The 13591-nt window shown below is 35.6% G+C and overlaps 1 protein-coding gene across 1 annotated transcript; it reads left to right on the top strand.

Moving 5' to 3' along the window:
* Nucleotides 1-8836: 8836 nt before the first annotated feature.
* LOC311287555 (uncharacterized protein) lies at nucleotides 8837-13019 on the top strand. The gene is made up of 2 exons (XM_084404450.1): nucleotides 8837-9010; nucleotides 11266-13019. Exons 1-2 carry the CDS (start codon nucleotides 9000-9002, stop codon nucleotides 12866-12868), a joined length of 1614 nt encoding a protein of 537 aa, XP_084260576.1. The 5' UTR covers nucleotides 8837-8999; the 3' UTR covers nucleotides 12869-13019.
* The last annotated feature ends 572 nt before the right edge of the window (nucleotides 13020-13591 follow it).

The following is a 13591-nucleotide window of genomic DNA, read 5'->3' as shown; positions in this document are numbered from 1 at the left end:
CAATAACTGATTACTGAAACATTGCTGGATGTCATGCTGTAGAATCACAGAGATACTATAATCATTAAAAGACTCCATGGCTGGGTTTCCCCAAACCTTCTTAATTCTACGTCGTTCTTAAGTTACACCTTAAGCTGTACCTTATCGTTAATACATGTTTCCCAAAAAGTTCTTAGTTAAGTACACCTTCTGTAGGCTAAGTCATACTTTCGGAAGCTGGACCACTCTTAGCTTTACCTTATCACTGTTGCAGGTCTATATGAATATAATTCAGATTTTTTAATACACCGAGACAGTGTTCAGTTAGGCTAATTCGAGTGTTTTCATGCAAAGAATAAAATTGTCATTACACTGATTGTTAATATAATTTTAATTATATTATTATATATAAATTTTATACATTTATTTTAATTAAAGAGCGCTTTTAAATGCCAGTGAAAGCATATAGGCTACTGTCAGTTAAGTACTATTCGGACGCTAATATTGTTTCTCATGGGCTCGTACAGTAAGTCGGTTATTTTAGTGCCGTCCATAATCCATAATATCAGTGTTTTTTCCTCACCCAACCTGTGTAAAAATCCCTGGCCAAATTAGTACCTTCTGTTTTTTGACAAACAGGTCGTGTGGTAATTTAATTTCCGTCTGAATCCACATCTTTGAGTTTACAAGAAGAGATTCAAAATCCACTGTTTAAATCCTTTTTGATCACTGCCGAGCACCGTACGTGACGTACACTTTTATTACTGAAATGCTGGAAAGTATTTACAAGAACAATATTTCATCACAGCTCCACCTCAGTGAACAAAAATGGGAAAGAGAAGAAAGCACATAAATAATTGAAATGGTTATTATGGCAACAATATATGATACAATTTTAAAATATGTAGGCAAGGCTATTATAGGCTATTACAGTTTGGGTTATTTTTTATAATATCCCGTGAGTCCTAATAAATGCAATTTCAACTATTTCTGAAGTGCTTCATTTATAAAGAACACCGCTTTCTCACATAAACAGCCCCTGCACGAGAGAATAATTGATTCTCGAGCCATCGATATCAAACAATTCAGCAGCATCGCCACGGACAGCACCTGGTAACGTCGCACGTAAGAAGGTATATCTCTAGCAGCTTCCTAAGGTATGGTTCGGGGAACACGCCTAGAAATGGTATACCTTCAGTTAAGTTATACCTTAAGAGTCTTCGTAGCGCGCTAAGAGACAACGTTATCGGGAAACTCAGCCCTGCTTGATATTTTGCGTATTATTTTCTGCTTTTTAACTGTATTTTGTGAATTTAGTTTTGAGATCCTCATTGTTTTAAACCAGATTAATACAGCTGTGAGCTGGACATGTTGCCAGCTAACTGGGAATCAGGGTCTCTGCACATCATAATCTCATCTGTTAATTCTGCTCTTTTTTTTTTTCTTTTGCTCTTGACTCCCCCTTTACTTTGTTCTTTATTTAATTCATTAGTAGTAGACATTGAGCCATTGTGCACAAGTAAATTTCTCATTTGTTTTCCTCACTTCAAATATCATCACATAAATGCATCAGTTCTTCCGGTTTCCTGCTTTCATTAAGGCACCGGGGGAAGTTGTGTATATGTTTTATTAGCACTAATACTCCAAAAAAACAAAAAATATTTTACATTGATTACTTGTCAGGAGCACATTGTATACAGTGTAAAAAACATATCAAAGAATGCAAGTATTATGTTAAAACTTCCTGTAAAACGAATTCACATCTTTTGTAATCATTCATAATCTTGCGCAATTTTGCTCCGACGTTGACTTGCCATTATTACAGAAACATTACACATCAGTAGCACACTTGAAAACTATTTGTCATCTACTGGCTTGTCTAAATTAAATGTATTTGTTAAATACTAAAAAACATTTCACCACCTACACTGTAAAATCTATTAGTTGGACTTACTTAAAGGTACCACTGTGTAGTTTTTACTAAAATAAATTATTTTATTGGTTAAAATCAATGTCTTTATTCATAAATATGTCCTCACTGGTGTAAAATTACCTCTGCCAATTATCTGACTTATCATCCTAAGCGAAGTATTTCTTATCTTTATGTACATGGGACGGGTATGTCCATGGATCCATAAAAATGTATTTAAAATATATATTCACTAGTATGAATTATCAGTGTTGTTTATTTATGAAGTAATCAAAATCTATCTAAAGTATTTAATATTGCAAAATATTTAGACATCTGGCAAGTAATAAGCAATTGTGACACTTACCACATGAATCCAGACAGAGGTTGTAGAGGTTTTATGAGGAGTGTAACAGGCTTTATGGTCCTGACTTTCACTTTCTCTATACTTATTTTGAGAAGCTCTACATTTATTTTCGTTCTCTTAGTTTTGCATGTTTTGTATAAATGGATTAGTGCTGCTGTTCCTTCAGGAACTAACTCTCTTCTAACTAACTAACTAACTCTAAAGAAGAGAACTAACTCTCTTCTTATTAGGGATACAGTATTAGGTATTGTGTCTTAAGTAAGGCACCCCAGGTTATTTCATGGGTTTAATTTAATAATGTAACAAATGGCTACTGAAAAAATACAACTAAAATGTAATTGTTTTACTACTTTACTTATTTCACCTGTACAATGAGCAAATAAACATTGTGTGTATTGGGGTGTAACGGTTCACAAAATTCACGGTTTGGTTCAATACAATACAGGGTTGACGCGGTTCGGTGCATTTTCGATTCAGCAAAAAGAAAGAAATGCCAGAGAAATTCCCTTGATTTTATTTTTTATTTTTATTTATTTATTAAAACTAGGATCATAAAGTATTATCTTTTTTGACTTTGAACAATGATGGAGCTACTGTATACTTGACCCATCTTCTGGGGTGTCTTCTTAGCAGCATATAAAACAAGCTCCTTAAAAAAATGAAATGTATTATTGTAAGGGAACGCGGGGCACAACGTAGCATGGGGCAAGTTGTAACACACTTGTTTTAAATACTTCCATACATGCTAGCATGACGAAAATTGGTACATTTACTAGTTGCCATATCAACACTATAGAGAAAAAAATTGGAAGATATCCAACCGCTAGCTTAGCTTAGCATAATGAATGGAATCCCTTGTTGCCAGCTAGCATATCGAGAGTAAAAGTGATCAAAACATAAAAAAAAATAAAAAAAACGAATTACTTATTGTGGCCTGCGTATTCACAACTAGTATAAATAGCAATGCAGATTAACACTAGGTGATTTCCTAGGCAGATATTGACTTGAAACTATATTGGGGTGAATCACAGGTGAAGCACTGCTACTTGGGCGCAGAGATATCACGCAACGGGGGGCCAGGGCTAGCCGGCCTCCCCTTACGAAAAAAAAGTATACTTCAAGTTAATTTTATGAAGTATACTTGAGTAATGTTCAAGTATATTTTTAAGTATTCTTTATGTAGTAAGTATTCTAATGTCAACATGTACTAGTAGTAAACTTGTAAGTGTACTATTTTAACCCTCTGATGGTCTTCGTTTAGCAGTCACACTGGGGGCCTTCCCGGTCATAAATGACCGGACACCTAAAAATGAAACTTCCTCCATCCCAGTAAAAACCAATGCAATTTATTTTTGTTCTATAATATTTATTCTTTTTAATTTAGAATTGTGAGACAATTTGATTGAACTTATTAATATTTATGCAATATTTATAGTCCATTTTTTGCCATTGAAAATAATGATAATTTCTTTTTTTTTTTTTTTTTAAATCTATGCAGTATTTTCGGGTAAAATAGAGACTAGGCTTTCAGAAAAAAAAATAAAAATAAAAAAAATTAATCAATTTATTAAACATAAAATTAAATAAAACATGTTATTGCATGGGTTTACCACTAGATGCCTGTATAGCTCTAAATGGAGATGTTTGTGAATTCTAGTTGTTTTTAGACCAAATTACTTACTTTTAAGATGTGGATTGAATGTATTTTTTTTAGAAATTCTCAAATAATACTTTTTGCCAAGGTTTATAACACTTTATTAATTATTATTTTAATAATTTTAATAATTATTATATTAATTATATATACATATATTAATTATAATTATTAATTATGTTATGTTTTTCACTCTTGATGTTTTAGAGCTTCACCCCTTCATTGCTGAGCACTTTTTTTCTGCATCGTAGCTGATTTGTAGAGAATTTTTGTGTTTTTGTCAATTTCCCATTCATTTCCTATGGGGGTAATTTTGACCGAAGACCAAAATCATGACTAATTTTTTTACGACCACTTAGCATGCTCGGATCATGAACTCAATTTTTTTGTATGTTCACATACCTAATGCCAGAAAAGTCACCAAGTTTCGTAATATTCCGATGAAGCCGTGATTTTTAAAAATTCAAAACAGATTTTTGTAGTCTGAATTTATTGGTGTGTATGTGTATAAAAGTGTGTTTGTATGTGTGTGTGTGTGGGTGGGTGTGAATTTTTTGTAGAGTGTCACCCCTTTACTGCGGTGTACTTTTTTTTAGAATCGTGGCCGATTTGTAGATTGTACAGTCAAAAGTTCAGAGAATTTTTGCGTTTTTGTAAATTTCCCATTCATTTCCTATGGGTCGGTCATTTTTGACCGAAGACCACGAAAGGGACTATTTTTTTTACGGCCACTTAGCATGCTCGGATCATGACCTCAATTTTTTTTTGTATTCACATACCTAATCCCAGAAAAGTCACCAAGTATCATAACCTTCCGATGAAGCTGTGATTTTTAAAAATTCAAAACAGAAAATTATTCGGTCAGAAGTGACCGAAGACCATCAGAGGGTTAATACCGCTTGGGACTAAATTGGCCCACTTGAAGTATATAAAAGTATATCTTTAAGTGTACTATAAGTGTAACAGTAGTAAACTTTAAGTGCACAACTAGTTCATAATTATGTTTCTCATTTGTACTGCAAGTGAACTTATGAGTATACTAGTAGTTTACTATTTTAATACTTGTAGCAACTTTGAGGTGTACTCTCAGTAAACTACTAGTTTAGTAGTTTTATACTACAAGTTTTCTTTAAGTGAACTTAACATCATACTTATAGTTTACCATTTATATATTATTTTTGCTCTTTTAATGTACTCTCAGTAAACTACTAGTTTAGTAGTTTTATACCACAAGTATATTAGAAAGTTTTCTTTTAGTGTACTCTCAGTAAACTACTAGTTTAGTAGTTTTATACTACAAGTTTTCTTTAAGTGAACTTAACATTATACTTATAGTTTACTATTTATATACAATTTTTGCACTTGCAGTAGGCCTATACTACTATGTTCAAATGTTGTTTTTTATACTTGAAAAATACCTTTAACTATACTTTAATTTTAAAAACCTTTTATTAGCTTCATGCATCCTTTTTTATCAACACTTGAATGTCGGTAAGTTTCATGAAGAAAGGCAACATTTTAAACAAAATTGTTGAGAAAATCACATTTTTGTCTAAGACTATGCCTTGATCAGATTCAGAACGATGATCAAACACAGATGGAGTAGATCGAGTCCAACACCCCCACAGCTTCAGTCGTTTTCTCTTAATGGGTTATGATTTCATTTGGAAACATTAAGCAGTTTTGATTTACAAGCTGTTTAATGTTTGATGATCACATTATTTTACATTTGAGTGAGCAATCTTCTATCACTTGTTTCAGCTTCTTCTTCTCCTGTGTTTTGATCCGGAGATTGTGTACTAGAAGATGTGTCATAGCGCCCCCTACCGTATACCAGTGAAAACATGGATAGCTGGAAAATTCAGTCAATGGTGGGGAAAAGTTGAATTAAAGTAAATTCCTATGTACACCTGTGGACTAGCCTACACAAAAATTCAGATATGCAGAATTAGAAACATATCTGTTTATATCAATATTTTAATCAATATTTTCAAACAAAGTTTCATAAGACTGTATATGAAAACCGATGTAAAAAAAAAGTATATTTAATAGGCTACTCGATCAAAAGAGTTAACACAACTACAAGCCAAGTATACTTTGAATAATTAAACTGTTAAGTATATCTCGATCAAAAGATTGAGTACAAGTATAGGCCAAATATACTTGGACTTTTCTTTCAGTATAAGCCAAGTACACTTAAGTGTAATTAAGTATATTTTTGAGAAGTATATAAAATGTAGACTGAAAGTATGCTTTCTTCTTTTTAGTTGAAAAGAAGTATACTAATAGAACACTTGAATAAACTTATTTCCCATGCTTATTTTATTTACTCTATAAACTATTCCACCCGAAAGTTTGTTACTATATAAAGCTGAACATGTTAGTTTATACGACAGTGTGTAATATTATGTTTTTAAAAAAGTATTTAATAAGCTACTCGATAAAAATAGTAAACACAAGTACAAGCCAAGAATACTTAGAATACTTAATTATACTTTAAAGTATATCTCGATCAACAAGTAGAGGCCAAATATACTTGGACTTTTCTGTCAGTATAAGTCAAGTATACTTAAGTGGAATTTGAAGTATATTTCTGAGAAGTACATAAAGTATATTTCTGAGAAGTATATAAAAAGTAGACTGAAAGTATACTTTCTTATTTTTAGTTTAAAAGAAGTATACTAATAGCACACTTGAATAAACTTCTTTTTCGTAAGGGTCTGGAGCTGGCTTATGGGCTGAAGAGGGCTCAGGGATCTGCGCGAGAATTCTCAGGCGCAGTGGTGGCCATCTTGGCCGAAGACTCTGGATCGGGCGTGGCGACGGCCATCTTGGCTGAGGGAGATGTGTGTGCAGCCCACACACACACAACATGGCCGTGGCCACAATAGTCAGTGCTTCATTCACCAGAGCTGACTCAAGGAAAAGAACAGTCTCTGGGGTTTCTCTCATGAGAATGGGCTCAGGCGTGGCGGTGGCCTTGATGGGACGAGGCTCTGAAATGGAGGTGGCCATCTTGGGATAAACCTCTGGAATGGCGGCGGCCATCTTCAGACGAGGCTCTGAAACGGCGGCCATCTTGGGACGAGGCTTTGGAATGGCGGCGGCCATCTTGGGATGAGGCTTTGGAATGGTGGCCGATGGTGAATGCAGAGTCGGTCCTTCTGCTCCAGACATAGCAGGGCAACAGCAGGTATTTCCATGGTGATGGTGGAAAAACAAACAAAAGAAAACACCGCAAAAAATAAACTGTTAAAGGTCTTGTATTCTGTCAAGGATATGGTGGCTATAATCAAGTGCAGATATATACAATAGTACAACCATATACCACATAGAACTCAAATAATACAACACACTGTTACTCTAATACTGGATATGTTTATTTTTAATTTTGGTAATTCTTCAGTCATTTAATTAGCTCAAATTTATTTAATTAACTCTCATTCGTGTCATTGATGACAACATAAAAGTGTGATGCATTTCAAATTGTTGGTGATGAAGCTCACGATTCACACCCATATATAGTGTTTTTTGTGGTATATAATGTGAACAATACAAATCTGTATTTCTTCCAAAGACTTTTCCAATTCATGCACTAACACAGTGGTTGAGAAATGTTTAATAAAATTGTTTCAACAGCACAAAAAAATATTATTTAAATTACATTTACACATTTTGCAGTTGTTATATCCAAGGTGGCTTACATTGCACTGAAGGAACACATTTCATCAGATCATGAACTGACCACACAGGCTTTGCATTTCTATCAGCATGATCTACTGTTTGAGTTACAGGAACGTCTTGTGGTGTAATCAAACTCTTTCGTGTGATGATCTTATGACCAGGATGTTGTCAGTGTAAACAGGGATCTTTTATTTCTGCAGTTGGATATATTTCAGTTGCGTTTTGTTTTGCTTTCATTATTCCATGTCTTCATCAGGAATATCATGTGTGTTTTTATGTGACACTATGTTTTTTTTCCAAAACACAATGATTTAAATGAGGCACTGGGTTTGTTTATCTTAAACTGAAACAACATTGTTGCATGTGCTTTTGCATTTTTTTTTTTTCTCCATGACATGACTTCAAGTAGAGTTCAAAAGCATTTACCATTGCATAAAATAATTTCAATACTTTTATTGCAATATCGTTATGTTATTGTATTAAAACACTTTATACCAGGCACTTACAGGTCAGGTAAAACTATGATTCAATACTGTAGCTGTTGTTTAGTTATCTAATGTTAATATAAAATAAGGGTCTGAATAGTTTGTGCTCAGTGTAAACAGGCTTTCTTCATTTATGCAGTTGGGTACTTATTGGTTGAGAGAACAAACATATATATATATACATTTATGTTGTTTCTTTATCTCTTTCATATTGCTTCCTATATATTTATCACATTTCATCTTATTTTCTGTTACTGTGTAATCTCTTCAGGTTACAATGTTTCTTTCTCTAATTTTCAGCATCACTGAACAGTGGTGTGAATCAGTCATTTATATCCAACATTTGTAGTGTATCCTCAAAACATCTCTTGGCATACAAGTTAGGTCAGGTCAGTTTTTCTGATTTATTTACAATAATAATAATAATAATAATAATTTAATAATCACAAAAAAATAAAAATAAATGCTTTAACTAATCATAACCAAGAGAAACTAACCCATAACCAAACCGCCTGTTAAAAACACTTAAATATAGATTTTTCTTCTTTGTGACAAATTAATACATTTAGTCCATTTACCACTATGAATAAATGACTAGATGAAGTACATCTATGACAACATACGCACATGAAAGATGTTGTTCCTGTCATTATATTCAGACTGATCAGATATTAAATTACATTGAAGGCACATTTTGTTGGGAGGGACTTCAGCCAGTTAGGCTTGTTAAATAAACCGGCATTTCCTCAAAGCTTTTTACTTAACCAGACACTTGACACAGACGTTGGTGTGTACTAAATATAGTAATAGTTTAAAAAATATACAGTGTTTTACAAATAATTTATTGTTTTGCTGTAAGCCGACTGAAGAGTGACAGTGAAGGTCTTCTGTGAGGTCGACACATTCATTCAGCCGATTATCATGAATTTCGGGTGAGTAGTGCTTTCTGTCTGAAACTTTAGTCCGCTTTAAATCTGACACAGATGTAGTGCGGTAAGATTACATTTCTTGACGTTCTTGTTGATTACATTTCTTGACCTGTTAGAATTATAAAATGAATTTGAATGAATTGGAGAAAGCGAGAGATGTGCTCCTGAATGTGTGCATATACTCAGTGGCAGACCCAGGATATTTTCTCTTCAACTCTTCAGCAATCGTCAGTTAGACTGTAAGGTCTGTTTCAAAAACTTGCTGAATTCAGTAAACACTGAATGTTAAAACATTTTTTGGTTGTCAAATTAAATAAATCACAACAGTTCTATCATTCTTAAATTGAACTTGTTACAAATAAAAATGTAGAAATGTTCTCGGTTGAATCTCCATGTGCAAGAATGAATATAGTGAGGGCGAAAGCAGACAGAAGCTCCTTTGGCACCTTTACATTTTCTGCGCTCGTTTTACATGAGGCGCTGAGGCAATGTTGGCGTGCACACCTGAAACGTCTCTGGTGTGTTGTGGTCATAAAGATGTGGTTTTACATCAATAAAAAAGACACAGAAACAGCAATTGTGAATGGGGAAACCAAGCTTTTATGATATTGCTGATTTGCAGAAGGAGCACCACAGTAGGGCCAAAGCACATTATATCAACATCCATTAAAAAAATATATTTTCACCAATGCTAGAACATATCGGTCAGGTCCACAGGTTTCTAAATTTAAATACATAAAAAACAATCGACCATACCATTAATTGCAAAACAAAATAAAAATTCACACACACACCATGCAATATATAATCAAAACAGTCCAAATTAATATAACTCACATTGCACCACAGTTCCATATGAGAATTCCAGAGCAGTAAAGACAAAAGAAAAAGCAGACTGCTGCTATAAACCACTACTCTACTGAAGCAACCCTTCTTAAAGGCCACTAACTGGAGTCACAACAGGCTGCAGCGGTTAACAGCCGGCAGAGCTTCTATGCAGAAATCCCTTTCTCCAAAAATACTGAAGCCTGATTGAATCACATCGTTGCAACTGCACAGAGTAATTGCATCTGCTGTAAAGCCAAAACAATCTCTGTTACTTCAATTTCCTCTTATCACTGTAAAGCTGCACTTTGAAACAATCTATATTGTTAAAAGTGCTATATAAATGAAGGTGACTTGATTTGACTTGACTATTACCGCATCATGTCTTGAGTTTTGGCTGAATTACTGTAAGGTCATCCTTAAGCCAAGGCACAGTTATATGCTCTTCTCTCCCTCTCCACTTCCTGCCAGTAACAAAGCAAAAACTGTCCTGTTGCAGAGTGGATGTGATTGGGCCTGGTGTCCTTGGGCCAGGCTCGAAATGCCTTCTTTGCCCCCTTTAAGCTGGGTCAATCATGTGCTAATAACACGCCATTGTAGGATTGCAGTCCCCGATGCAATGTTGAGAGACCGTTTACTCTGGGTTCGGGCCATATATCCGAGCTCAGAGCCCTCTCCCTGGACAGCACACCAAATATGCATACCATTTATTCTATCTAACTTATTTGTAAGTGTGAACTCGTGAAATGGTACTCAGTGTCAGCTTGCATAGGCAAATTGGCCTGCCCAGTTGGGTGCGCTGAGACGCCATTAGTCTGTGCAGTTGCAAAGGCATAATTCAATCAGGCTTTATTATTTTCGGAGAAAGTGATTTCCCAATAGCATCAGCTAAACTCAACGCAATCCTGTCTATCTATCCGAGGTTGTATGAGGAGTATGTATTTGTACTCTTCTGCACTAGCGTTGTGCTTATCTCTGAACCATCTGAAGCCAAAAGTATACTTCCCGAACTTACATGCCATTTTTGCATATACTCACTTTCGCATCATAACAGAAGTAGGTTTTGGGCTTAACTGATATAAAAACTCTAGCATCCAACAATTTAAAAATGGTAACATGACAGCATGCCATGAAAAGACCACAGACCTTTTTTATTATTATTATTTAAATATCATCTGAATAAATTATGGATAAAAAAAAATCCTAAATATTCTTTTTTTTACTAAATATTCCTAAACTATTGTTGTTACATTAATATGTTCATATTAACATATGTAACATAATACATCTGTGTATTTATTGCTACTTCTAGTTATTGCTACTACTAGTGCTACTACTTGCTACTACTACTATTGCTACTAATATATCTGTGTATTTATTTTTTAATTTTTTTTGCTACATAAATGAGAAACATTTACCTCCTTGTTTTACAGAAAGCCGAGACTTCCACCACGCAGACCAACTCTTATTCATGGAGGTCCTCCAAAACGATACCGTCTGCATACAGAGAGAAAAGTGCTTGATGATCATGGAAAAGTCCGAAAATGGACTTATGGGAACAAAGATACAAGTAAAAGAAACAAAATTGTTCTGCTGGTTGGAGAGACCGGCGCTGGAAAGACGACCATCATCAACACCATGGTCAACTACTTACTGGGAGTGAAGTTTGAGGAAGAAATATGGTATGAAATCACAGAAGAAGAAGCCAGAGACCAATCAGAATCACAAACCTCTGAAATCACCATGTATGAGGTCTTTTCTGTAGAGAGCCCCATATCTCTCACCATCATTGATACTCCAGGATACGGAGACACTAGAGGACTGGAAAAAGATCTGGAAGTTGCTGAGAATTTATCCACACTGTTTCAGAGTAATGATGGAGTTCGTGAGGTAGATGCTGTGTGTTTTGTGATTCAAGCATCTAAGAATCGTCTCTCGGACAGACAGAATTACATTATCAGTTCAGTTCTGTCTTTATTTGGAAAAGACATTGTGAACAATATTGTGTTTCTAATCACACACTCTGATGGTCTGCCACCCAAAAACGTCCTCAGTGCCATTGATAAAGCTAGAATCCCCTGCAGACGAAACCGCAATAACCAACCTGTTCATTTCTTATTCAACAACCGGCAGGCTGACGCCCGTCACAGTGAGAGACGTTACCTTCGTGCTCAAAGAGACGCCTGGGAAGACAGCATGGACGGCATGAAGGACTTCATTCAGTCATTGGATGAAAAGAACAGAAAAAGTTTAGAGTTGACTTCAAATGTCCTGACAGAGCGCATTCAATTTGAAGCATTTATCTGCAACTTACATCTGCGAATTCAAGAGAAAGAATCAAAGAAGTCTGAAAAACTGCAGATCCAGCAGGCAATGAGACAAAACAAGGAAAAGATTGACAGGCGGACAAACTTTACCATTAGAGTAAAAAAGACTGTCAAAGAGAAGGTTCCCATTGAAAGCGCTTCATGGAAGAGCAGGAAGGCAACGACCTGCACCGTCTGTGAGGAAAACTGCCATGAGTTTGACTGCTGGTGGGTTTCGAATCCCAGTAAATGTGAAGTCATGAAAAACGGCTACTGTACCGTGTGCACAGGGAAGTGTCACCACAGCAAACACGTCAAAGAAAACAAGAAATACATCATCAGCACCTCAAACATTGTGATGGAATTTGACGAATTTAATAAAAAATATGAAAAAGTTCAAGAACAAACTAAAAGGTTTTCAGTTATAATGGATCATCTTGACAAAGATCTGAAAGATATTGAGGACCAAAAGTCAATTCTGCTGTTCAATGCTTACAAGAACATCAAGCATCTGTCTCAGATCGCATTAAAGCCAGACTCGGCCTTCACTCTTCAGCATCTGGACTTCTTCATCCCCAGAGTGAGGGAGGCTGGGAAAAAAGACTGGGTCCGAGAGCTGGAGGAAATGAGGAGAACCGCTGAAGCTGAAGAAGCGACTAAAGACGCTCTGAGTTATCTGAAAGCTGGTCTGGCTAAACTGAAACTGGAACGTGTCTTTGGTGGGCAGTGAACAAATGCAGAGAAGACAAGAGATGAATCAATGAAAATGACTTTTTGTAAATCTGCAAAAATTAACTTCATATAATCATAGTATCAAGCTGTTTTAGCATTTATGTAAAAGGCAAGCCCTTCCTGTCCAATCTGTAAGTTCTATACTGCTCAAAAAAATTAAAGGAACACTTTGAAAACACATCAGATCTCAATGGGGAAAAATATCATGCTGGATATCTATACTAATATGGACTGGGTAATGTGTTATGAACGAAAGGATGCCACATCGTTTGATGGAAATGAAAATAATCAACCTACAAAGGATTGAATTCAAAGACACCCCGGAAATCTAAGTGAAAAAATGATGCAGCAGGCTTGTCAATTTTGCTGAAATTTCATTGCAGCAACTCAAAATGGTTCTCAGTAGTTTGTATGGCCCCCACGTGCTTGTATGCATGCCTGACAACGTCGGGACATGCTCCTACTGAGACGACGGATGGTGTCCTGGGGTATTTCCTCCCAGATCTGGACCAGCGCATCACTGAGCTCCTGGACAGTCTGAGGTGCAACCAGGTGATGTCAGATGGACCGAAACACAATGTCCCAGAGGTGTTCTATTGGATGTAGGTCAGGTGAGCGTGGTGGCCCTTCAATGGTATCATTCCTTCATCCTCCAGGAACTGCCTGCATGCTCTCGCCACATGAGGCCGGGCATTGTTGTGCACCAGGAGGAACCCAGGAC

The sequence above is a fragment of the Rutilus rutilus genome (assembly GCF_951802725.1).
Source record: "Rutilus rutilus genome assembly, chromosome: 3".
In the NCBI taxonomy this organism is placed as follows: domain Eukaryota; kingdom Metazoa; phylum Chordata; class Actinopteri; order Cypriniformes; family Leuciscidae; genus Rutilus; species Rutilus rutilus.
The sequence above is the reverse complement of the archived record's forward strand: the minus strand, read 5'-3'. Positions and strand labels throughout refer to the sequence as shown.